The sequence below is a fragment of the Leptodactylus fuscus genome, chromosome 4 (assembly GCF_031893055.1).
Source record: "Leptodactylus fuscus isolate aLepFus1 chromosome 4, aLepFus1.hap2, whole genome shotgun sequence".
NCBI classification, from domain to species: domain Eukaryota; kingdom Metazoa; phylum Chordata; class Amphibia; order Anura; family Leptodactylidae; genus Leptodactylus; species Leptodactylus fuscus.
The window spans coordinates 138,270,458-138,295,944 of NC_134268.1; the positions used below are offsets into that span (position 1 = coordinate 138,270,458).

At 40.9% G+C, this 25,487-nt stretch overlaps 1 protein-coding gene across 2 annotated transcripts in view; it reads left to right on the forward strand.

The window, feature by feature from the left end:
• The first annotated feature begins 1,160 nt into the window (after positions 1 to 1,160).
• Positions 1,161 to 25,487, forward strand: part of ADCY1 (adenylate cyclase 1) — a 219,057-nt gene continuing 194,730 nt past the window's right edge. For both annotated transcript variants that reach the window (XM_075271083.1, XM_075271084.1), the window contains exon 1: positions 1,161 to 1,949. In XM_075271083.1, the coding sequence (XP_075127184.1) occupies positions 1,341 to 1,949 (609 nt within the window). In that variant the 5' untranslated portion in view covers positions 1,161 to 1,340. The remainder of the gene's footprint in view (positions 1,950 to 25,487) is intronic.

Sequence of the window (25,487 nt, forward strand, 5' to 3'; positions counted from 1 at the left end):
TTCAGGACTCCGCGAAGTGCAGTTTTAACTGCAATATTGTTTCGTTTTGTGGATCTTCTACTGCTCTTGATAATCACTTATGGGTGAAACGCGTCGAGCAAAGTGCATTCTACTGTAAACCCGTGGGTAGCTACATTTAGCTGTGGCCCCATGGGCTCTATTTCCACATTTTTGTGTATTTTATTGTATCTGCAGCACTGGGTATATATGGGGGCGTAGCCTTAACACAACACAGGAGATACAAATAGTAACTAGTTAGATACCACCTGCTCTGTTCTTCATTTGATCCTATAGTGTCGGGGTTTCACCTGATGCATTATATGATTTGTGATCTTCCCAGTGCATGGTGATCTTAGGGTAGAACATTTTGGGGTGCACCCCTATCACACTATATTGCCTCAGATTGGATCACTTAGTGCTCTTTTAAGAACAGCGGTAGAAGTACAGTTTATTATAAGTGTATCTCCATAATATTCATGTAAGAGGGACGTGCATGGCCGTTCTGTCCTTTAATAGCCTAGATTAAGGTGCACCAATAAGGGTGCGTATTACTTGGCTTATATATAGGCTAGCGGATAACATTGGGCCATAGTCAGGTGGTTCTATATCACTGTCATTGCGCCCCCTGTTTTAGTAATTAGTCTGACCGCATGGTAGTGGTTTTTAATTAATATCAGAATAAAAGTTGAGTCTTAACAGTAGGGCTATTCCTTGGTATTTGAGCTCTAGCTCTCCCTAGCACCCTCTGTGCATGCTATCTCCTGTCAGTAATAGGCTTTGTGCTGTGGTGACGCCTCCCTCGTTCTGACTCTTAGGTAACTGCCTAATCTTAACTAATGGCAGCGCCTGCCCTTTTCCTCGCAGCTCGGGTAGAGGGGGAGGAGAGTAACTCAAACGTGCTCATGTTGTCAAATCTGTGTTTTGTGCTTGTCAATCTGCTCAGATTGGAGAGACGTGTCTGGCTTCTCCGGCATCCAGTGCGCAGCTGCCAGCGCCGGGTGACATGCTCCTGGATGTAGGAAGGGGATTACCTCCTCATTCTATTTACCAGCTTTCTCACCTAGTTGTTTCTTGTGTCTCCCCGTCCTCCCTTCCCAGCTCATCCTTTGCCCTTCACCTCCCGGTTGCCCAGAGCGCTGCACACCTCCGTGTCTCCGGGCACTATGGCCTTTCTGCTGTAATTGCCATTTGTCGCTGAGTTCACGTCGGTTCACTCGATGTCCATGCAGCCATCACATATGCAGGGCACTGTGTGATCTCCCTTCAGTCACCCTCTCCGCTCCACACTTGGCAGCTCGGATGAGCAGAAGGAAAGGACTCCGCGTTGTCTCGTCGGCTTTATGAATGGCACTGATATGGAGGAAATACCGTTTCAGAAAGTCAAAACCAGAAGGAAGAAGTGCTGCTGCTCCCCCGCCCCCCCTCTGGATGCCATCGCATGCGAAGACGAGTTTGACTGTAAGGAGCTAGAGTCCCTCTTCCAGAATTACAACCTGAAGCTGGAGCAGACGTCGACCTTGAAGGCTCTGGCTGTGTTAATTATCATGACGGCCACCCTGGCTCTGGTGGAGCTGCTGTCTGGCCCCAGCCTCAGCATCTCGAAAGGCTCTCACCCTGTGCACTGCATCATCTTTGTGTCTCTCTTCATTGTGACCAATGTGAAATACCTGCAGGTAACTCAGCTGCAGCAGATCGTCAAGCTCACCTTGCTCTTCAGCTTCACTTTCTCCTTCCTGTGCTGCCCCTTCTCCCTGGGAGCTTATGGCTTGGAGCCCCCCATATCTTCCGATCAAGGAATGTGGCAGCTGATGCTGGTGACGTTTGTGTCCTATGCCCTGCTGCCAGTGAGGACCCTGCTGGCCATCGTCTTTGGCTTCATGGTTTCTATCTCTCACATCATTGTCACAGGCACCTCTGTCAGTGTGAAAACACACAAGCTCTGGAGAACGGTGAGTCCTGTCTTATTTACTGCCCACAAGCCTGCACTGGGTCATGTCATCGCAAGTGAGAGAGATCTGACAGGAGCCTTTCTCCAGCTTAATTCCCGCCATAATCCTGTACAGCACCTGCTTCTCTATGAGCTTACCTTGGTGCTATTTATCTGCAGTGAAAAGTGCTCGATACTGAGAGCCTGGCCTCCCTGGAGATGACTAGTGTTAGGATCTAGAGATTTTACCTCAAGTTTATAGTCCTTCAGGTCTGTGATAGGGAAACAGGTGAGAGGATCAGAACAACAGACTTTAGAACTGGTCATCATAGATTGCAATATTAGTATAAAAAATGGATGGCCCTTTCATTCATATTTATGATAGGAACAAACAAAGGCAATCAAAGGGGCCTTCCATTTTGATTTTATCATTGCTGCCTACAATGGCCATCACATTGGAAGTTTTAAGGTCCATTGTGGACATTTCAAAGCTGATATGAAATTGGCGTGTCTGGTCGGGATAGCACGCATGTCTGGTCGGGATAGCACGCGTGTTTGCTCAGGATAGCACGCGTGTTTGGTCTGGATAGCACGCATGTGTGGTCGAGATAATACGCGTGTGTGGTCGAGATAGCAAGCGTGTTTGGTCGGGATAGCACGCGTTTGTGGTCGGGATAGCACGCGTGTGTGGTCGAGATAGCAAGCGTCTGTGGTCGGGATAGCACGCGTGTTTGTTCGGGATAGCACGCGTATGTGGTCGGGATAGCACGCGTGTGTGGTCGGGATAGCAAGCGTGTGTGGTCGGGATAGCAGGCGTGTGTGGTCGGGATAGCATGCGTGTGTGGTCGGGATAGCATGCGTGTGTGGTCGAGATAGCACGCGTGTGTGGTCGGGATCCCATCTGTGTCCAGAATACAGAGGCTAGAAGGCTCAGTAACCTCTGACCTATTCTCCCGGTCACAAGGTCCAAAGCTCCTTATATTCACCAGTGGGGAGTCCTACAGAATGGACAATTGATACGTCTATATATTCTTTTATGGCTACTTTTACCCCACAGTCATTTTATACCTGCAAGACAAACCCAACACCCAGACCTGCATTTTACCAGACCCCGAGTTGATGTAACATAGGCTTCTATGGTTCTCTAACTCTGGTTCTGATGAAAACCAGTAGGTCTGGATGTTGCATCAATATTACATGGACAAAAAAGCCCCCATATTAATTCCGTATGAAAGCTTCCTAAGGCCCAGGCTAAATTCGGACATTTTGTAGTACAACTACTGATTGCATCTGACATGCAGCGGTTGCAGTCCGAAGGAATATGTTGAGTCACATTTACACATAACTTTTATGAGATTTAGTCTACAAAAACAACTAAAAAACCATGGTGTAAAAATAAATCGCAGCATAATCGCATGAAGTGCTAATAAAGTTCATGCAACATATTCATAAATCACTTATATTGCATATTAATATTGCATACTACAAAGTCTTGTCATGAGATGATGCTACATTGACGCCAAAAGAACACATGCAATTTGAAGTAATCCTAGAGTAAGAGGTTAAATCTGCTGCAAGTAGTAACAAGAGGCGAGAAGTGAATCTCCATTAAGAGAACATATTCCTTTTTGGGAATGCGAAATTATTATTGTAGAAACATTTCTTGGGGAAATGAAAATATTGCATGAATTGGATTACATTCCCTTCCTGAGCAGTATGTGCATCACTAGCTGTAATAAGATATATTATTAAGCTATTACAAGAGATCTGTAGACTGGACTTAGAAGAAAAGTAACACTTATGACCGGCCACCAATCACAAACATCATCCTTGACCTTAGCCTGGGCAGTATTGCATTTACCTCAAGACGCTGGGTTCACTGTAGATTTTGGCACTGAGGTGACAGTGCTACTTTGTATGTAAGATGACATTGTAATAAACATGAGAAACTTTACAAAATAAGACACATAGTAATTATATGACTAATAGTTGTGTGGGGGAGAAATCTATGCTCTTCACGTCATACAGTTCTGGCATTTATTATTCAGGGATATAATATTGTTCAGTATAAAGATAACATAATTTCATTTTTCCCACAGTATCAGAACCAAAACAGTAGCTGCATGAATAAATGTACTATATTGCCGTTCCCTAACTACCTACATACCTGCATATGTTTGTATGTTAGCTGACTTCATATGATTTGTAACAAAACACCATGTAGACAATAAGAAAAATATTTTTAGGATAGCAGATATTCAATAAGCCTTCTGTATTTTGATAAGAAAGTTTATTCGCTCTATAATTTGAAACAGAGCTTCTCAAACTTTCTTGACCTGCATCTGCATTCCGTTTGGGGTTTACGTCCCCAAACCCGCTTTCAAAATGCGGAGAGAAAATTGCTGCAATCATTTTTCGGGCGGAAACCGTGGAGACCCTAGTATAGTCTATGGGGTCCACAAGTTACTGATTTTTAAACGGGTTAGGTTTCCGAAGATGGGAAATGCAAGCGCAGGTTGTAATGCTGCTACTTCACCAGGAAACAAATATTGGCACACTGCAGTGTCTAACAGATGTAACTGTATTTTACACATAATACCCTGAACAGTATCAACCATATACCATAGTGCAGCACAGCTAATACCCACAGCAACACCAAATAATATATTGCAGCACAAAATAACTTCCCAGAAGCACCAAATACCTGTGTTCAGCAGAAAATACCTCTCCGAAGAGCCTAATACCACAGTGCCAAACAGATCCCACTCTGCAAGACAAAATACATAAGCAGTAAAGACAAACACATCCATACAGCTTAACTGGTAGCCGCATTTCCCCTAACTTTACCCTCCCCTAATTGTAGGTAGAGTCTCCCGCTTTCCACCTCTAGCTTTTTGGCAGCAGCAGTCTCCCCAAATCAAATTTGGCATCTTGCAGCAATTGTCCCTCAAATCCTCCTCTCCCACAGGAGCCCCCCACAACAGAGAGGAGATAGAAAAAGAGCTTCCTACCCCCAGTCTATGACACCACTGCCTCCAGGTTGTAAGCCCTGACTAAACTGTTTCTAGGTAGAGGACTTGTGGACTCTTGTTATAGCGGATCCTTCTGCCTTCCTAGCCACAGAGACTGTGTAGATAATACAAGGCTGCCATTATGAGTGTCCCTATACTGTGCCAAGACTGAAACTGGCAGAAACTTACCGTATATACTCGAGTCTAAGCCAACCTGAATATAAGCCGACCCCCCCCTAATTTTACCACAAAAAACTGGGAAAACTTATTGACTCAAGTATAAGCCTAGGGGGGAAATGCAGCAGCTACTGGAAAATTTAAAAAATTAAAATGGCCGGAGTTTTTGGGTGCGGTAGACGCTGAGGAAGGGGAGGGGGCGTTTTGGTTGTCTGTCTACCCCTTCCTTGAGCTTGAGGACTGTTTTTTTTTTTTCCCCCGGACTTGGAATTCAGCCTGGCTGAATATAGCGTATCTGCAGTGCTCCTATTAACCCCTTCCTGACGGAATATGAGCAGTGCAGATACCCTATACTTAGCTTGGATGTAGTCAGGCTGAATTCCAAGTGGGGAGGGGGGGGACTCAGCCTCAGGGAAGGGGCAGTTAGACAACCTTTTTTTTTCTCCACTACGGCATTTACTGTACAGGAAAAATATATTTATAGATTTGTAGAGCAGGCATTTTTGGACACAGGGATAACTAACGTGTATGTGTTTCACAGTATTAACAGTATTAATTTTATATGTGTTCTACTTTACTAATACTTTATTTTATTTTTTTTTTAACTTTTTTAATTGTTTTTTTTTTTTTTGCATTTATTAGACCCCCTATGGGTCTTGAACCCCAGCGGTTCTGATCACTAATGCAATTCATTACAATGCTAATGCATTGCAATACATTGCAAAAATTGTCATTTCTTTTGCAGGCTGCATAGAGCAGCCTGCAAAAGAGAAGCACTGCTGGCCGGGGAGCCATTACAGGAGCTCTGAGGGGAATCCCCAGCTGGCTGGACCTGAAGGAGAACTGCAGCCAGCCGCTGGCAGGAGCGCTGAGGAGAAACCCTGGCAGAAGCACTTTTGCCGGTGGCCGGCCACAGTACCTATCTAAAGGATCACACTTGAGAGAGCGGTCGCATCCGCTCCCTCCAGCAGATTGGTGGCACCTGCCCGGACCTCTTTTACCGGGACATTGTAGAGCATCTCCTCTGTAACACTTACAGTGGAGATGTCCTAGCTCCCCAATCTCTGATTGTAGGCATGATTGCAGGGAGCTCCGACATTACCGCTGTAACTGTTACGCTTTAACTTTTACTTTTACCGCTGTAAAAGTTACAACGGAGGTGCCGGTTGGTATGGTGACCACTCTGAAGCAGAGCAGCACCATTATAGTTACAGACCCGGCATCCGGACCCGGCATACAGACACCGGGGCGGGTGCCGGGTCGCAGCATTGCCATGCTCATGGCAGGAGCGTAGCTATGCTGTCAATTTCAAACTGCAGAAGTACTTACGGTACTTTTGCTAGCAGGCGCAGATACACGGAGGGTGCGGGCCTGAACTTCAGTGGCCACGTCACCCAGCGTGTGACGGAGTGGGGGAGGGGGTCTGTATTCCGGGCCTGCTAGCAGAAGTTGCATAAGTACTTCTGCAGTTTGAAATGAGCAGCATCTCTACGCTCCTGCTATGAGCGTGGCGATGCTGTAGGCCGGCACCCGTCCCGGTGTCTGGATGCCAGGTCTGTAACTATGATATTGCTGAATTACCATAATGACCCGAGTATAAGCCGAGGCTGACATTTTCAGCACAAAAACTGGGCTGAAAAACTCGGCTTATACTCGATTATATAAGGTATACCTCACTACTCATTGACCCTTTTTTCGCTGAGGACGTAGCTCTACATCCTCCCAGAGTGGCACTTCAGTAGCGGAGGACTTAGCTAATACGTCCTCCCTACTAATGCGATATCTCTGGACTGCCTGAAAATATCTTGATGCTTTAAAATTCATTTTAAAGATGAGCATCTCATCTTTAAAATGATATCAAGGACTGCATGATAGAACTTGCTGTTTTGGAGCAGTTCACTGTTGAAAACGCTATTTGGCATTGAGATCCAACTGCAGATCTCAATTCCCGACTGCAATTCAACAGTGAATCGCTCCAAAACTTTAATTTCTATCATCAAGTTCTTGGTATCATTTTAAAGATGAGATTCTCCTCTTTACAATGAATTTTAAAGCATCAAGATATCTTAATGCAGCCCAGACATATAGAGCTTTAAATTGTCCACCCCCTCCTGTCAAGGAAGCATTAGTGAACTGTAGCAGAAGGGGAGGGGGGAGGAGCAGCTTGCAGCATGCACAGTGATAATGAATGATCATCATTATCTGTGCTAACACCTGTATGTGACACCAGGAGAGGGGTGGCAGGGACTCTTCTGTCCCTATTAACCCTTCTCCTGCCAATCAGAGAGCATACTATACATTTGTCTCTGATTGTCACATACAGGTATAATGTAATTTCCCCCTGAGTCTTCCTAGTGGAATATTCTTATGTAATTCCCTCTAAACATAAACAGAAAGTTTGTTGGCGCTGTGATCCAGACGTTTACTATTGTCCAGGTCGCAGCGCCAAGGGATTGCTTGAGCCGCACTTTAGTGGCAAATTTGAATTTTTGTGAAATTTTTGTAATCTCTGCTGCAAAGTTGCATGAAGGTGGTTGTGTATATGAATTATTAAATTGTGTTTTTATATACGGTTTGCTGTGAATAACAACAAAATCCTTCTTGTCTTCTGTATTAGTGTTTTGGGGAGTCCGAGCTCTTGTTGTAGTTGATGTTTGCAGCACATATAGTATATATACACATTGTAAACGCCTAAGCTATTATTTTAAATGTATTTTGTATATGAATCTGAGATTGAACATGAGTTTTAGGTGCAAATGTGTTTTACTGTATTTTTTCAAAAAATGTATTGTGTTTGTCACAAAGTTGCATGAAGGTGGATGTGGCTATCGATGACCCATTAAAACATTTGTAAACTTCAGGTTGTCTACTTTCAAAAAATATATAGGCTTTAGGGGTTCACTTGCTTTTCATGGTGTGTAATCCCTACATTTTATAGGATGATACTTTTTTAACATTTCCAGCTTCAAAGCAAATTTTTGTTCCTTCCGGTTCTGCTGATTTTCTGAAGACTCGTGCATGCGGGTGCAGGCCATAGTGATATGTATGAACTCTGCACATGTTGAACTGTTATTTTTAGGAGTTTTGATGCATATCATTTTTTGTTTATATGCATTTTTTGTTTGATTTCCGCTTAGCAACTTAGCAACTAATATACATTTATTTGCATTTTTTCAAAAAACATTCACTTTAAGTCAAAATTGCATGAAGGTGTCTGTTCGTATGCAGTACCAAGTGGCATTGAGACAATGCTGCAGGTATCTACTTTAAGAAAATATATAGGTGTGGGTGGTTGAATGCTTTTTTAATGTTGCAATTTAGGTTTGATTTGTCCGTCTCAAAATTGAAAATTGCTCTGGCTACTGGAGGTTAGAGATGAGCGAGTAGTATTTGATCAAGTAGGTATTCGAATGAATACTACGGTATTCGAAACACTCGTACTCGTTCGAATACTATCGCTATTCGCAGTAAAAATTCGATTCAGAACCAGCATTGATTTGCTGAATGCTGTATAGCATTCGGCAGATCAACTCTGGTTCTGCAGCAAGCTCGTCCTTATAGTAGGGAGGGGTGGCAGCTTGCGTTTATGCGGGAGCTGACTTTTTCTTATAGGAATGCATTGACCAGCATTGATTGGCCGAATGCTGTACACTGGCCAATCAACGCTGGTCAATGCATTCCTATGAGAAAAAGTCAGCTCCCTCGTAACCACAAGCTGCCAGCTCTCCCAACTAGCAAGGACGAGCCTGTTGCAGAACCAGCGTTGATTTGCCGAATGCTATACAGTGTATAGCATTCGGCCAATCAGTGCTGGTTCTGCAGGACGAGTAAGGGCCGGCTCACATTAGCGCTTGCCTCCGGTCCGGAAGGAGTCCGCAGGAGGACCCCGCGAACGGAATATCAGCACAACTGCAAGCGCTGTGCAGTTAAAGCGCACGGACCCCATAGACTATAATGCAGTTTTTTTAAACAAATCCAACAATGGCTACAAAAGGAATGGGAAGTATATAGAAAGTTTTTATACTTCTCCCTTCTGCTAAATCCTCTACTGGCTTTGGCTCAATAAACCGCAACAAAATCTGCAACAAAAAAAGCTGCGTTTCCACAATATGGGGCCTTAGCTTCAAGGTGTATTTCCATTTTGGATATTGATGCTGGATCCACATGATATGCTTTAAATGTCCAGCAGATACAAATTCTACCACAAACCAGGATGTGCTGGTATACGCTTTATAGTGAGTTTGTCCCCAAATGAGCAAAGTACATTTGCAAGCCATTTGTATTTTGCACTGGTGGCCCCGGGAGATTTTATCCAGTTCTTGGTATGAATGGCATTGATTTTCACAGACATTTATGAAAGGTTTGTCATATAGTTCCTAGCTTTGAACTGTAGACAGTTTTGCGTTTGTTGTCAGATAGCAAAGTAGAAATGACACAAACCATGTCTCTCATTCTGACTGAACTATTATCTGTCCCAATGACAAAGATAACAGACTAAAATGTGCCATGTCATGCCCCCCTTGGTGACAGTAGCAGGATTTTACCATTTGGAGAGCCATATTTGTAACTTGTTTCCATATTCCTTTAGCTGCTTCATTTTTTTTCTTTCTGTATCGGCTTTTTTGTGGTAATTTAGAGCTAGTTAGACTATGCCAGGAGACAACACAATTTTTAGACTTTACCTAATATTAAGAATTTCATGTGCTTTAAAAGCAACCCAAAACCTGTAGTAAATATACTAGACACTTTAGCTACTAACAAGCTACTAGCAATTCTCCAGTTCTTTAAGCTGTTTTAGGGCTCGTGCACACACAATTTATGTGTGCACATTTTAGCAGAATACACGTGTATAGAATACACGTGTAAAAATAGCAGTCCCATTGACTTCAATGGAATTTCCATTTTCTGATTTCCTGGTGACGTTCCCTTTTGCTGTTTCCAGAGATGGGAGGCCACTAGTACTCCTCCCCCTATACTCACCAATGCTGATTTCCTCTTCTTCTGTTGGGTGTTGCCTCCTTCACAAGGGAGCCGGAGTTTGCCCAATAGAACGCTGGCAGAAGCAAAAAGAAGCAGCATTCTATTGCAAAAATAAGCCTTCAAACTAAAAATGTTGCCTTTCAGAAGATGGTGGTGTAAAATTAATTTTTTCCACTAAATGGAATTTTATTTTACAAAATTAGTAACACAAATGAATACATAAGTTAGTTAGTGCTGTAATCATAGGGACCCATACTATAAAGGTAATGTTACTTATACTGTACACTGGTAAAAAAATTAAATGTTGAAAAACAATGCCAGATTTTATGTTGGTTTTTTGTAAATTCCACTAAGTAAGAGTTAATAAAATGTAGTCAATAAGTTATAGGTTCCCCAAAATGGTGTTGTTAAAAAGTACATCTCATCCCACAAAAATCAAACTCTCATATAGTACACTGCCAGAAAAAGAAAAAAAAAAAAACACTTGTATAATGTGAAGACAAAAATACCCCAAATCATTAGGACCAAGCTGGCTGCGGAAGGAATGGAATATATAACCTGTGTGAGTGTATATCACTATTAGAAAATATGCCTTCAATGATCCTCCTTAATGCCTTCCCCCCGCCCATTATAGAAGCTAGTAGTTAAATAGCGTGGGATTTAGTATACACAGTGTACTCTGTACAGCTAACGTATTCACTTATGGAAAAGTAGTGCTCACTACACCAGAAATTCTTTCAGTCATTTTGACATGGTGTCTAAAAAACAAACTACCATATTTTTCGGACTATAAGATGGACCAGACCATAAGACGCACCTAGGTTTTAGAGGAGGAAAATAGGGAAATTTGAAAAAAACAATTTGAAGCAAAAAAACATGGTAAAATATATAATAAAATAAATAACAAATAGGGCAGTTATAGTTTTGTAACAGCTGAAAGGCGACATTTGCAGGTGGCCCTGCATCTGTATGTATAGGGCTTCTTTTTTTTGCGGGGTCAGGTGTACTTTTTAGTCGTACCATTTTGGGGAATGTCTATTGCTTTGATTACTTTTTATTCAAATCCGAGGCAAAACAGCAAATAAAAATGGAACTTTTGATTTTTTTTTCTGTCACTACGACGTTCACCCTATGGGAAAAATATTTTAGAAGTTTGTATACCAAGCATTTTCGGACACAAGGTTACCTAATGTGTATCTGTTTCATAGTCATTTTCTACTTTTATACGTATTGTAGGGAAAGGGGTGATTTAGAACTTTTATTTTTTTAATTTATTTTTATATATATTTTTTTTGAAACTGCAATCATTTCATTGCAAGTCCCATAGACTGCAATACAAGTGTATTGCAGTCTATGGGAGATTCTGTGCACTACAATTGAGACAGGTCATGACAGGCCTGGGACACTTCATTAGGCTCCTGGTTGTCACAGCAACAGATTGGCTCATGCGACCTCTCCACGCAGGAGCCAGCCTGCAACAAAAAGCTATTTTTAATACTAAGGTTGGAACCCAGGGACATTTTTAATATATTTTGGGGGAATACCACTCTGCAGTAGACTACACTTTGAAAGCCAAAGAACGCTTCTTCTCTTCTGTGCCCTGCTATGTGCCCAATTAGCTGTTTATGCCCACTTATGGTATTGTTGTTTCTGGGATTCCCCACTTAACTATCATACAGTCCTATGAAAAAGTTTGGGCACCCCTATTAATCTTAATCATTTTTAGTTCTAAATATTTTGGTGTTTATAACAGCCATTTCAGTTTGATATATCTAATAACTGATGGACACAGTAATATTTCAGGATTGAAATGAGGTTTATTGTACTAACAGAAAATGTGCAATATGCATTAAACCAAAATTTGACCGGTGCAAAAGTATGGGCACCTCAACAGAAAAGTGACATTAATATTTAGTAGATCCTCCTTTTGCAAAGATAACAGCCTCTAGTCGCTTCCTGTAGCTTTTAATCAGTTTTTGGATCCTGGATAAAGGTATTTTGGACAAACAATTCAAGTTCAGTTAAGTTAGATGGTCGCCGAGCATGGACAGCCCGCTTCAAATCATCCCACAGATGTTCAATGATATTCAGGTCTGGGGACTGGGATGGCCATTCCAGAACATTGTAATTGTTCCTCTGCATGAATGCCTGAGGATTTGGAGCGGTGTTTTGGATCATTGTCTTGCTGAAATATCCATCCCCGGCGTAACTTCAACTTCGTCACTGATTCTTGAACATTATTCTCAAGAATCTGCTGATACTGAGTGGAATCCATGCGACTCTCAACTTTAACAAGATTCCCGATGCCGGCATTGGCCACACAGCCCCAAAGCATGATGGAACCTCCACCAAATTTTACAGTGGGTAGCATGTGTTTTTCTTGGAATGCTGTTTCTTTTTGGACGCCATGCATAACGCCTTTTTTTTTATAACCAAACAACTCAATTTTTGTTTCCAAAATGAAGCTGCCTTGTCCAAATGTGCTTTTTCATACCTCAGGCAACTCTATTTGTGGCGTACGTGCAGAAACGGCTTCTTTCTCATTACTCTCCCATACAGCTTCTATTTGTGCAAAGTGCGCTGTATAGTTGACTGATGCACAGTGACACCATCTGCAGCAAGATGATGCTGCAGCTCTTTGGAGGTGGTCTGTGGATTGTCCTTGACTGTTCTCACCATTCTTCTTCTCTGCCTTTCTGATATTTTTCTTGGCCTGCCACTTCTGGGCTTAACAAGAACTGTCCCTGTGGTCTTCCATTTCCTTACTATGTTCCTCACAGTGGAAACTGACAGATTAAATCTCTGAGACAACTTTTTGTATCCTTCCCCTGAACAACTATGTTGAACAATCTTTGTTTTCAGATCATTTGAGAGTTGTTTTGAGTAGCCCATGATGCCACTCTTCAGAGGAGATTCAAATAGGAGATCAACTTGCAATTGGCCACCTTAAATACCTTTTCTTATGATTGGATACATCTGGCTATGAAGTTCAAAGCTCACTGAGGTTACAAAACCAATTTTGTGCTTCAGTAAGTCAGTAAAAAGTAGTTAGGGGAATTCAAATCAATAAAATGATAAGGGTGCCCATACTTTTGCACCGGTCAAATTTTGGTTTAATGCATATTGCACATTTTCTGTTAGTACAATAAACCTCATTTCAATCCTGAAATATAACTGTGTCCATCAGTTATTAGATATATCAAACTGAAATGGCTGTTGCAAACACCAAAATATTTAGAACAAAAAATGATTAAGATTAATAGGGGTGCCCAAACTTTTTCATAGGACTGTATGTGGGTGTAAACTGTTTTTTAGGCACACGGCGAGTAGCAGAAGGGAAGCAGCTCTGTTTGGACTTTAGCATTCCTGAAATGCTAGTTAAGTTGCATTCCCTGGCATATGAATCCATTTTTGAAACTATACCTCTCAAGGAAATTATTTCAGGATACAGTCAGCGTTTTTACCCCATAAGTGTTGCATTAATTTATTTTCCAGAAATGAATGCACCATCAGCTGCCTAAAGTGAAAATGGCAATTTTCAGTAATACATCATTTCAGAGCACAATATGTTGTTCCCAGTTTGTGTCAGAGATACTCCAGAAGCTGTTCTACCCTGGATAACCCAGTTAGATGTTGGAGTGTGTTTCTCTGCTGACACAAGCTGGGCGCAACATGTCAGCCACTGAAATGGTGTATCTCTGGAAAAATTGCAATTTCAACCTCTCACAGTGCATTCATTTCTGGAAATTATAATAATTCAATACGCAAGGGGTAAAATTGCTCACTATGCCCCTTCATACATTCCTTGAGGAGATAAATTTCTAAAATAGGGGATTCATTTTTTAAAATTTTGCCTTAGGTCCTCTGCAATTGCTCACCAATGCAGTGCAATTAACCAAATTAGAAGCATAGCGCTTCTTCATTTTTGAGCCTTGCCTTAGGCTGAGTTCACACTGAGTTTTTTGGTCAGGATTTTAAGGCGGAATCTGCCTCCAAAAACCGCCTCACAATAGAGTCCTATGTAATCTGCTTGTAATTTTTTTCCGCTAGTGGAAAAAAGAAGTAACATGTCAATGTTAAATCAATGTGAGTCAACAGGATGTGGAAAATCCGGCTCACATTTTTATGACGCTTTTTTTTTTGTTACTTTTTAGCCCTACTATATTATATTAGAGCCAGTGTTAAGATTCAGATATACTGTATAGCAAGGACTCACTGATGCCAGAGTCAGTGACAGTGAAGAGACACATGAAAGGGGAATAATGACAGATAAAAAGGTTTGATAAACAGAGATCCAATAAATTAAATATACGGTACTTCAAGCCTTACTCCTACACTCTGTTCAATAGAATAGTAAATGACGCTAGGTTCACACCTGCGTTCAGGTCTCCGTTCTGTGCTTTCCGTCTTCTACATGCAAAAAGACGGAAAGCACAGACCGGGTCCGGCCGTGAGCGGCGGTGAGTGTTTTATGCTCTCCGCCGCGAAACCGTTTTTTAAAATCCGGACACAGAGTACTGCATGTCTGACTCTGTGTCCGGATTAAAAAACCCGGTTTCGCGGCGGAGAGCATAAAACGCTCACCGCCGCTCACGGCCGGACAGCTTTCTCACCCATTCAAATGAATGGGTGAGAGACTCCTGCAGGTTTCCGTCTCCTGCTCTGTTTTATGCAGGAAACAGAAACCTGCATAACGGAGTGCCGGGCGCAGATGTGAACGAGCCCTGAGCCGATTATTTATATAAATGCACCAGGTAGTGGTACCAGAGAATAGTTTATATATACAGTACAGACCAAAAGTTTGGACACACCTTCTCATTCAAAGAGTTTTCTGTATTTTCATGACTATGAAAATTGTAGATTCACACTGAAGGCATCAAAACTATGAATTAACTCATGTGGAATTACATACTTAACAAAAACGTGTGAAACAACTGAAAATCTATCTTATATTCTAGGTTCTTCAAAGTAGCCACCTTTTGCTTTGATTCCTGCTTTGCACAGTTAGTCACCTGAAATGGTCTTCCAACAGTCTTGAAGGAGTTCCCAGAGATGCTTAGCACTTGTTGGCCCTTTTGTCTTCACTCTCTCGATTGGATTCAGGTCTGGTGACTGTGGAGGCCAGGTCATTTGGCGTAGCACCCCATCACTCTCCTTCTTGGTCAAATAGTCCTTACACAGCCTGGAGGTGTGTTTGGGGTCATTGTCCTGTTGAAAAACAAATGATAGTCCAACTAAACGCAAACCGTATGGAATAGCATGCCGCTGCAAGATGCTGTGGTAGTCATGCTGGTTCAGTATGCCTTCAATTTTGAATAAATCCCCAACAGTGTCACCAGCAAAGCTCCCCCAAACCATCACACCTCCTCCTCCATGCTTCACGGTAGGAACCAGGCATGTAGAGGCCATCCGTTCACCTTTTCTGCATCACACAAAGACACTGTGGTTGGAACTAAAGATCTCCAATTTGGACTCATCAGACCAAAGCACAGATTTCCACTGGTGTAATGTCCATTCCTTGTGTTCTTTAGCCCAAACAAGTCTCTTCTGCTTGTTGCCTGTCCTTAGCAGTAGTTTTCTAACAGCTATTTTACCATGAAGGCCTGTTGCACAAAGTCTCCTCTTAACAGTTGTTGTAGAGATGTGTCTGCTGCTAGAACTCTGTGTGACATTGACCTGGTCTATAATCTGAGCAGCTGTTAACCTGCAATTTCTGAGGCCGGTGACTCGGATGAACTTATCATCCACAGCAGAGGTGACTCTTGGTCTTCCTTTCCTGGGGCAGTCCTCATGTGAGCCAGTTTCTTTGTAGCGCTTGATGGTTTTTGCAACTGCACTTGGGGACACTTTCAAAGTTTTCCCAATTTTTCGGACTGACTGACCATCATTTCTTAAAGTAATGATGGCCACTCGTTTTTCTTTACTTAGCTGCTTTTTTCTTGCCATAATACAGAGTCTAACAGTCTGTTGAGTAGGACTATCAGCTGTGTATCCACCTGACTTCTGCACAACACAACTGATGGTCCCAACCCCATTTATAAGGCATGAAATCCCACTTATTAAACCTGACAGGGCACACCTGTGAAGTGAAAACCATTTCCAGTGACTACCTCTTGAAGCTCATCAAGAGAATGCCAAGAGTGTTCAAAGCAGGAATCAAAGCAAAAGGTGGCTACTATGAAGAACCGAGAATATAAGACAGATTTTGAGTTGTTTCACACTTTTTTGTTAAGTATATAATTCCACATGTGATAATTCATAGTTTTGATGCCTTCAGTGTGAATCTACAATTTTCATAGTCATGAAAATACAGAAAACTCTTTGAATGAGAAGGTGTGTCCAAACTTTTGTTCTGTACTGTATGTATTAGCCCTCCGTGCTCCCTGAAATGTCATTCTCTAGGGCAGTGAGAATACCATAAAGGATATAGGGAAAAATTCAGCGTTTTTTTCACCTGCATTTCCACAGTAGCCAAAAATGCTGTGTTTCCACAATGTGGGGCTTAGCCTTAGTCTGATGTTTCTATGTCATAGTGATATACAATTATAAGCATTTCATTAATTTTTTCCAACTTATATTGACAAATACATCAGGTTTATAACGACTCAATATTTACAGTGTTGACGCTTATTTTTGAAAACTTCTCTTAGCAAACTGGATAACACCTATATCCTGACTAATGGCATCCCATTCTTATCAGTGTTTGGATTTTATCACAGTTTTTGTGTTTTTGTTTGTCCATCCACTTTTTGAGGATTATATATTTTTTGCTGTTTGTTAAATAAAAGTTCAGTTTTAATTTTTGAGACCTATCATCAACAAATACAATTCTCTAGATTAATAAAATAGTGTCCAATTATAGGGCTTAACCTCCCCTTATTTTCTTACTTAGATTTCATCATTGATAAACTATCTTCAACCTATAATTCACAGTAATTTATAACTCTTATACGTATTCTAGGAAAAGGGGGTTGATTTGATCTTTTAATTTTCTTTATTTATTTTACTTTTTTTTTATTGCATTTATTAAACCCCCTAGGGGTCTTGAACAATGCAATGTATTACAATGCTAATGCATTGTAAAATATTGACACTTCTATTACAGGCTACATCGAGCATTAGAGAACCCTAGGAGCCTTCAATACGCTGCCAGCTGTCATGGTAATCGGACTCCGGCCCTGGATCTCACCATCATATAGAGTAATGTCCCATAGTGGCCCCTTCACACAGTATAGTATCCCAAAGAATGTACCAAAAATTTTGGGTTCAGCCAAACCTGAAATTTTTATGGTTCGCCATTAATAAGCTATTATTATACTATAGTACTGTATATTAAGTGGAGGCCTAGGAGAGTTGATCAAACATAAAATACAATGTTATTCACCTCTCCGGAGCAACTCTTTGGTGCTTCTGTCTGATGGCAGCAACCACTGATTGCGTCTTACGGGTTTTTCGCCGATGTAACCTCTGAGGCCCTATCAGTGTTCTCTGGCGTAAGGCTGCCGTGCTAGTGAAATATACCACGTGTGTCACTCTTGGCACGTGTGCTGGAGGTTGCTGACCCCCGCTCTAAACAAAGTCTTCACAAAGGACGCTGCAGATTCCATCCATTTGTCTTTCACAATAGCAATACTCAACATAAGTGTTTGTTATTAAACATGTATTTACAATTAAGCAAGTAAAAAAAAAAATTATCGAAAATCAACAGTAACACTCAAGCTTTGGAGGAACCCCATGTTATGTATGTTGACACCCAAAAATATACAAGCAGTTCCAAGATGATAGGAAACCAGGCAGATGGTTGATGTCAAAAGGGTTACAGATTTGAAAGTCAATAACAGACTGATTGGCCAATCCTAAAAAGACCATACAAAATGTGTGACTCATGCAAACATATGGCTATCCAGAAAAGCATGCCCACATGCATATAAATAACATTCATGTTTATTAAGTGGATAACAACATATTGACATACATCATAATAGCAAGGGGGAACACAAAAACAGGAATTACCATAAGAAAAATACATAGGTGGGAAATTAGGATAAAAACACAAACAAAATGAGGGCCAAAAAGTAAAATAGAGCTATTGCATCTTACTCATCATCTCACGAAGCCTAGAGGGCTGTCATCCAGGTGGGTTACTATTGGGGTTCAGTATCTATTGATATTGCTGGGATGTGTGTTTGGGCATTGATTTTGGATGCAACTCTTTTTGATTCCCTATATATGCAATTCTTACTGTGAAGCATATTATACTCCAATGTTTTGCACATGTTATAATTGGTATAACCAATAAGATGCAATAGCTCTATATTGACCTTTGTCCCTCATTTTGTAAGTTACAGATAATAAACACAAACATGAAGCTTAACTAAATTTCATCTCTCTCTCCTGGCTGCTTGTGCCTCACTATGAGTCACAAATCATGGGTTGTAGTGTTTGGCTAAAGCCCCACATTGCGGTAATGCAGCTTTTTCTGTTGCAGATTTAGTTGCGTTTTTTGAGCCAAAACCAGGAGTGGAATAAGCAGACCCAGAAGTATAAGAATTCCCTAGATGTTTTCCATTTCTTTTGAAGCCATTGTTGGATTTTGCTCAAAAAACTGCAGCAAAATCTGCAACAGAAAAAGCTCTGGACGCCGATGAGTTGAAATTGGGACATACCTCCCGCCGATCAGGACCGCGGGACAGGACACCGAATTCGTGAATGTCCCGCAGAAATCGGGACGGTTGGGAGGTATGTATTATGTGGCCTAAATACCAGGTTCCAAAGCAGTACTTATCTAATTATTTTGGCTAATATTTTCCAGAACAAGTCTTTACACAAATAGTTGGCTCATAGGTGAACATTCTTTTAAGGAACATCATAACAACGTCACATATGAAAATGTCAGTGAGGCTGGGGCCGGGACTATAGTGAATCCCATCCCCACTTTGCGGTAAAATACATGCATCGGACATGTTGCTATCTCCAAAACTGTTGGGGTTTTGGAAATGGCAGCATGTCATTTATTTTTGCAGAAACATCGGCAGTTTCACGCTAAATATAATTGAAGTAGAAAGTTCACAGAGGAAACCATTGTGAACTTTCAATGTATTGTCTCTGCGGTTTTTCCCCGCAGCACTTTTTTGCTGTTAGATGCCATGTGGGGCCTTAACCTAAAAGGGGAATTAGCAGTATACATATATAATATGAGAATACAATATCTTAATTGATTATTAGCAAAGACTATAATGATTATTTCATTGATTGATCAGGTGGATCCCTGAATTGTTGTATTCTGGTCATCTCACCTGACCCAAAAATAAATAAATAAATAAATAGCAATAACAAGTATCTCTCTCACAGCCCTGTCAATGACAAACGTACAAAAAGGACAGACAGTACAAAAAGGGGTTTTATTTTTATTTTTTTAAAAGTGGTGACGTATACACGTGTCAGAGTGTGAGAGCTTCAAAACAGATCCCATTGACTTCATTGTGTGCCGGCTTACGTGTGCTACACATTGAAATCAATGGGTTAAAAAGCCTCCCATTGATTTCAATGTGTAGCGAGCGTAAGCCGGCACACATTGAAGTCAATGGGATCTGTTTTGAAGTGCTCACACTCTGACACGTGTATACGTGTCAGAATGAGCGGAGTGTAACTTCGTGTGAAACCACCCTTAGAATGTAATATTTATCTCAGAATGAAAATCTTAAAAACAAAACCCCAAAAAATTATGGAATTGCAGTTGTGTTTCATCCCAAAAACATTAAAAATAGATAAGCAAAACATATGTACCCAGAAATGATGCCTGCTGGAAATACAACTTGTCATTCAGATTTAGCTTTCTTATGGCTACTTCTCATATTATTGAAAAGTAAAATAGGTAATAGCTTTTGAATTGTCAAAATGGGAGAACAAAAACAATGCAGTGCAGTAAGTTTTTGTTTGTTTAGTATAAGAAAATTTGCAGTATCTTATTAGAGAAAAATGCTCCTTTCTCACTAATCAGGCTATTTCCCTTACTAAACTGCTTAAGCCACTGCTCCAGTCTGTCTTCAATGATTACACAGAAGCCTATAAAGAGGGGAGGGTGCAGGAGGAAGTCAGTAAACAAGAAACAAACACTGAAACATTCTACTGCTAGAGATTACAGTAAGTTTTTACCCTAGATTCACGCTAGTGTTTGACTCCATTCCAGACTCCGCTTGAAATCAGCAGAGAGTCTTAGTGTAACATCTTTGCCCGTCCGGGCTTTGGCATCATCATCCAGTTACATGCTGTGGCATAGGAGACGTGTTTGGCTGTGATTTCTTCTTTTGGGTTTGTTTTGCATTGTCTGAAGACTGTCCTATTCCTTCACCTTGGTAATTTCCCACTACACCCATCTCCTTCAGCTTCATTTCCCTCTGCTCCTCTAATAGTTAAATTTAGTCCTACCTTGTGATTGGCAGCCTGCCTTCCTATTAGGTCCAGGGCGGGTTCATCCTCCCTATTTATTCTTGGCTCACATTCACATTGGTTCTTGCTATTGCCTTGTGCGTGCTGGCTTTTCTCTTGCTGTTTATTCTTTTATTCTGATTCTTGACCTCTGGCTTTCCCTATTGACTACTCTTTTGGATATTGATTTTGACGCTGTATTGCTCGACTGTTACTGACCCGTGGCTAGCTGACCTCCCTTATTGTTGTTTGTCTTGCCTGCGTTTTGTGTGTCACATATTTAGGAAGGGTTTGTCGTCCAATTGTCACTTATTACATAGGATAGGACCGGCAAGCAGGAAGGGACAGTGGGGGGTTTCAGACCAGGGCTCACTGTCTCTTGTGCCCCTTCCTCCAAGGTTCATCAACAGCACTGGGGAACTGCGGTCTGGCACTTCCCTAACAAAAGGAGGACTTTTCTCTCCACCAGTTTCAGTATAGAAACAGTGGAAACATTATAGACTATGGGGTCCATGGGTTTCTCAGTGTAACCACTTTTTAAGCAGACAGGGTCTTCTGTGATTCTAGCGTTGTCAGATTAAGATATTTTTGTAGAAGCTTGCTGGTGTGAATAAAGCTTTCTTGTGAGATAGAATTAACTATTTGCAGCAGGACGTATGTGCCTATATCTCATTGCTTCTCCTTTACTTGGCTCTTATTCCTGTTCCCTTCTTCCCTCTCAATAGACTAATTAATGGGTTGCAGCATGCCTTCAATGAAAGCGTATTTTAGCAGTGAATTGAGCAGTTTAGAAGCGAGGGGGAAGAGGAAAGTGGTCTGATAAGAGGAGGAGGAGGAGGTGTTTTGGGGCATTTTCTCTGGTAAGATATTCTAAAGTTTCTTATGTTTGGCATTACTATTGATTTATGGGAAAAATAATGTAAATGACAGTTACTTTGTAAGCTTTATTTTTCTTCCCTTTAGCAGGGGTTGGAGTTTGAAAAAGTTACAGACCCAGACTCTGGCTCCAAAATAAAATGGTTAATTGTTTTAAGTTATATTATGCAATTACCAGTATTGTATAATTCATTAGGTGTATAGTTTGGTGCATATTTATTTCCATAAGAATACAGTCACTAGCCCTTTTTTGTGAATTAGAGGAGATTTATTTCTTCTGTTCATCTGTTGAAAAATAGAAAAGTTGGTGGTTTGAACTACCAATTCCATTGGTTGGGACACATGCGGTTTTATATACCGCTAGAAAGTCGACAGTGCGCTGAATTCAGCGCACTGTTGCACTGTTGGCTTTAACGATTGGTGCCCCATATGAAGAGCTATCGGTGCTGGTACCTAGCTCTTCACAGTCAGAAGGGCATTTCTGACACTCTGTCAGGAACGTCCTTCTCCACAGCAGCGCCTAGCGCGCTGTACTGTGAGAGCGGGGAGGAACCCCCCCCTCCTGATAGTGCTTGTCTATGGACAAGTACTGTGAGGAGAGGGAGGGGGTGTTCCTTCCCGCTCTCACAGTACAGCCCGCTAGGCGTGTCCGCAATGCGTATTTTCCCACAAAGTGGGGATGGGATTTGCTAGAATCCCATCCACTTTACTGTGACTGTAAAATGCTGTGTTTTTTTCTGCTGGAAAACCATGACGTTTACACCATGTGGGGCCCCAGCCTTAAAGTATTTTTTGATAAGTGAACATACAGTAGTGACAAATGAGTTTTCTGGTTTCATTGCACAATGTTTTGACTCTATTCAAAGGCTTTTTGATGCAGATTTCATCCTTTATACTTGAGATTTGAAAACATTACTGTAATTAGAAAGTTGTTTTTAATCATGTCAGTAAATAAATAGAGATTGCAAATGTTATGGATTCTTTGTCAGTTATTGTTAAGGATATCTGAGCTTGTATTGCATTGGTTTTGTTGCAGAATCATGTAAAATAAAGTATTTTAACTTCTTAATTTTATTGTAATTTTTTTATATTTTTGTTTTGCATAGGTGTTAAGTACTTAATATTACAGCAGTTTTCCCATCTCAAGGATCCTATCTATATTGGAAGCTTATGTAAATTGAAGCCTTTTTCTAAATATATTACTTTAGAAATTCTGTTTTGTTTGCCTGGTATGTGAATTTATTCCTCCCATTGTTTACAAAGCGTTGTACTCACTGCTCTTGCCGGCAGGGCAATCTGTTCAGCTAATTGCACTTTGCTGATAAAGATGATATATTATACTGTTTGGCGGGAGGGGAGGGGGGGGTTTGCCCATAGTGTGAAAATGCAGTGTTTTGGCCGCAACGGAAACGCTAATGTTTTACAAAAAAAGGCAACATTTTACATTACCAGCACAGTGGATGGAATTCTATCTAATCCCATCCACACATTGCAGAAAAAAATACAGCGTTTTTGCAAATCGCAGCATGACAATTATACATACAGAAATGCTGGCAGTATATTAGGTATAATAGAAGCAAAAAGTCCACAGAGGACAGCTCTGCGTACTTTCTGTGACAAATCTTGTAGAAAAAAATCTTTTCCACAGTATTTTTTTGGCTGTGGCTCGCTATGTGTAGGCCTTAGTCTTTAACTTTTTCCTATATTATACTTGCATGTTTAGCAAAAGTGGCATGCATGCTTAAATAAGTCGGCTTATCACGCTTCTTGCTCACAATCTCCAGAAAGCAGCACTGAGCTGTAAAACAGCTGTCAGTAATTATTCCAGCCCGTGCATGGCTATACGGTTGTATGCTGCTTCATATAGCCAGGTCTAAGTAAGATATAGAACTTTTTCCTCACTTCACATTATCCATGGGTGATTTCTTAAATATAATGTGTTGCCAGAAAGTTTACCTATTTTTTTTTTAATCAAATTTTATGTTGAACATATTTTTAAACAATTTTTAGTCAGGTTTTTGAAATGTTTCATATTATGTATATTTAAAAAATAAATCCTAAAATTCCAGCAGTTCTCTCTGGCCACTAAGCCAAATAATATACTGACACTAACTGTTTTGTGTGGGAAATTTTTTTGCATCAAACACTTCACTCATCAGCACACTGATAATAACAACTATCATTAGGGTTGAGCGATCGGAATCGGAAAAGATCGCATCCCGATCGCCGATCAAGTAAATTTCACGGTCGTAATCAGGTTCCGATCCTGCCTAAAAAAGATCGGGGATGGAATTTCGATACCGATCACTCAACTTACCTGCACAGATCCCCTGCTGCTGTTGCTCCCCGTTCTTCTCGCTCCTCTTCTTTCTCCTTCACATGCCTTCACCCGCCTCCCAGGCAAGTGTGAGAGATGCTGGGAGAAGGCAGGGCTTGTGGCTTAGGAGAGTATAGGCGGGTACTGGGAGGGGAGACGTGAGTGATGCACTCACGTCTCCCCACCCACACTCTCCTAAGCCACAACAAGCCCCGCCTACTCCCTGCATCTCTAACAATAGCCTGGGAGGCGGATGAAGGCATGTGAAGGAGAGAGAAGAGGAGCAAGAAGAGTGGCAGCGATTCTGTGCAGGTAAGTGGGGGGACTAAGTAGCCGGGGGATTTTTTTTTTCAATCACTACACTGCGTGGAGTCCAAAAATTGAAGCGTTCACATTCAGATGGTTCAGATGGAAAATGATCGGAAATAGGATTTTAAAAACGATCCTGAAATCTCAAGATCGGCTCAACCCTAACTATCATACATAAGACACAGAATTCAACAGCTGCAATAGGTGATTTCACAGCCCACCTACTCTCACCCCCCACCCCCATGCAATAATATCTGCAGAGGTCACAGAGCATGCTTAGGAAACCCTCCATTATCGAATAGAAGTCAATAGGGCCTGCTTCTTTTGGCTATGTTGTTTATGGTCCATCTCCAGGAAATCACAAACTATTTTAGATTTAGTGGCAAGAATTGGAATTGCAATATATTAGGACTTTTTTTTAATATAAATAATAACAAAATATTAAAAAATTATAAACACAAACAAAAATTCTTTAAAAATCTGTATAATCTAAAAATGTGATGTAGAAAATAGGTTATTTGTTGGTGACACTTTCCCTTCAAGGCTGGTGCATTTGATGCCAGACTTGCCCTACAGAATTGCAGTGTAACATGCATCATATACCCAAAAACTACTAAATAAGAGTTATTTGCTTCTGTTATTCATAACCACTGTTTAGACTGCAAAATCGCCACAATTATATTCAGAACCCCGTGATCCATGTTTGGCTAATCTAAAAAATTAAGGTCAAAATTTTATTTTTTGGTCTTATTAAAAATCAATATACTAACTAGCTTCAACTATTGTAAAAGTCATATGGGTTTGGGTCAGATGTGCATGAAATCTAAGTCATCTAATGCTGTTTTTGTTGGCTAGTTTTCACCTATTCAATAATTTCATCTGACTGGGTAAGCTTTATCATTTTTTTTGTTTTTTATTCGTATTCACATAGTTTTGAGATATGTTTTAGTCGCTATCTTGATGAAAACAGAATGAAACACAACCATATCTTGCTAAAGAAAAATGTGCAGCACTCCTACCTTCATGATTAATGGCTAGCATACCACAATATACTGCCTCACCTGTAATATGCAATTTAGTTCAGCATATTGGTTCAAAGAAAGGATTCCCTGAAGTATGCAAATTTAGTTTTTGTAAGATAGCTCAAATGGAAAATGGCATTCTTTGGAATATATTGCACAGGTGTTTAACACTTACCGTAAATCTGTGTATTACAGTGCTTGACATTTTGTCTCTCAGCTTCTATTGGAGTAAAGTTCATACTTCCCATCTCTCAAAGGACTGGGAGAGGGACAGAATGTTTGGCAAGCTGTCACAAATGTATCATCTTCTAACTTGCCTCTGTCCATTTGACTCTGCCCTAATTTGGCTTTGCCCATTTCCATCCATTTCTTTTTGTGCTCCCACGCCATGAAAATGTGGCAGCCTTTTACTTTAGCTCCTGCTCAACTTGAGCTTTCTC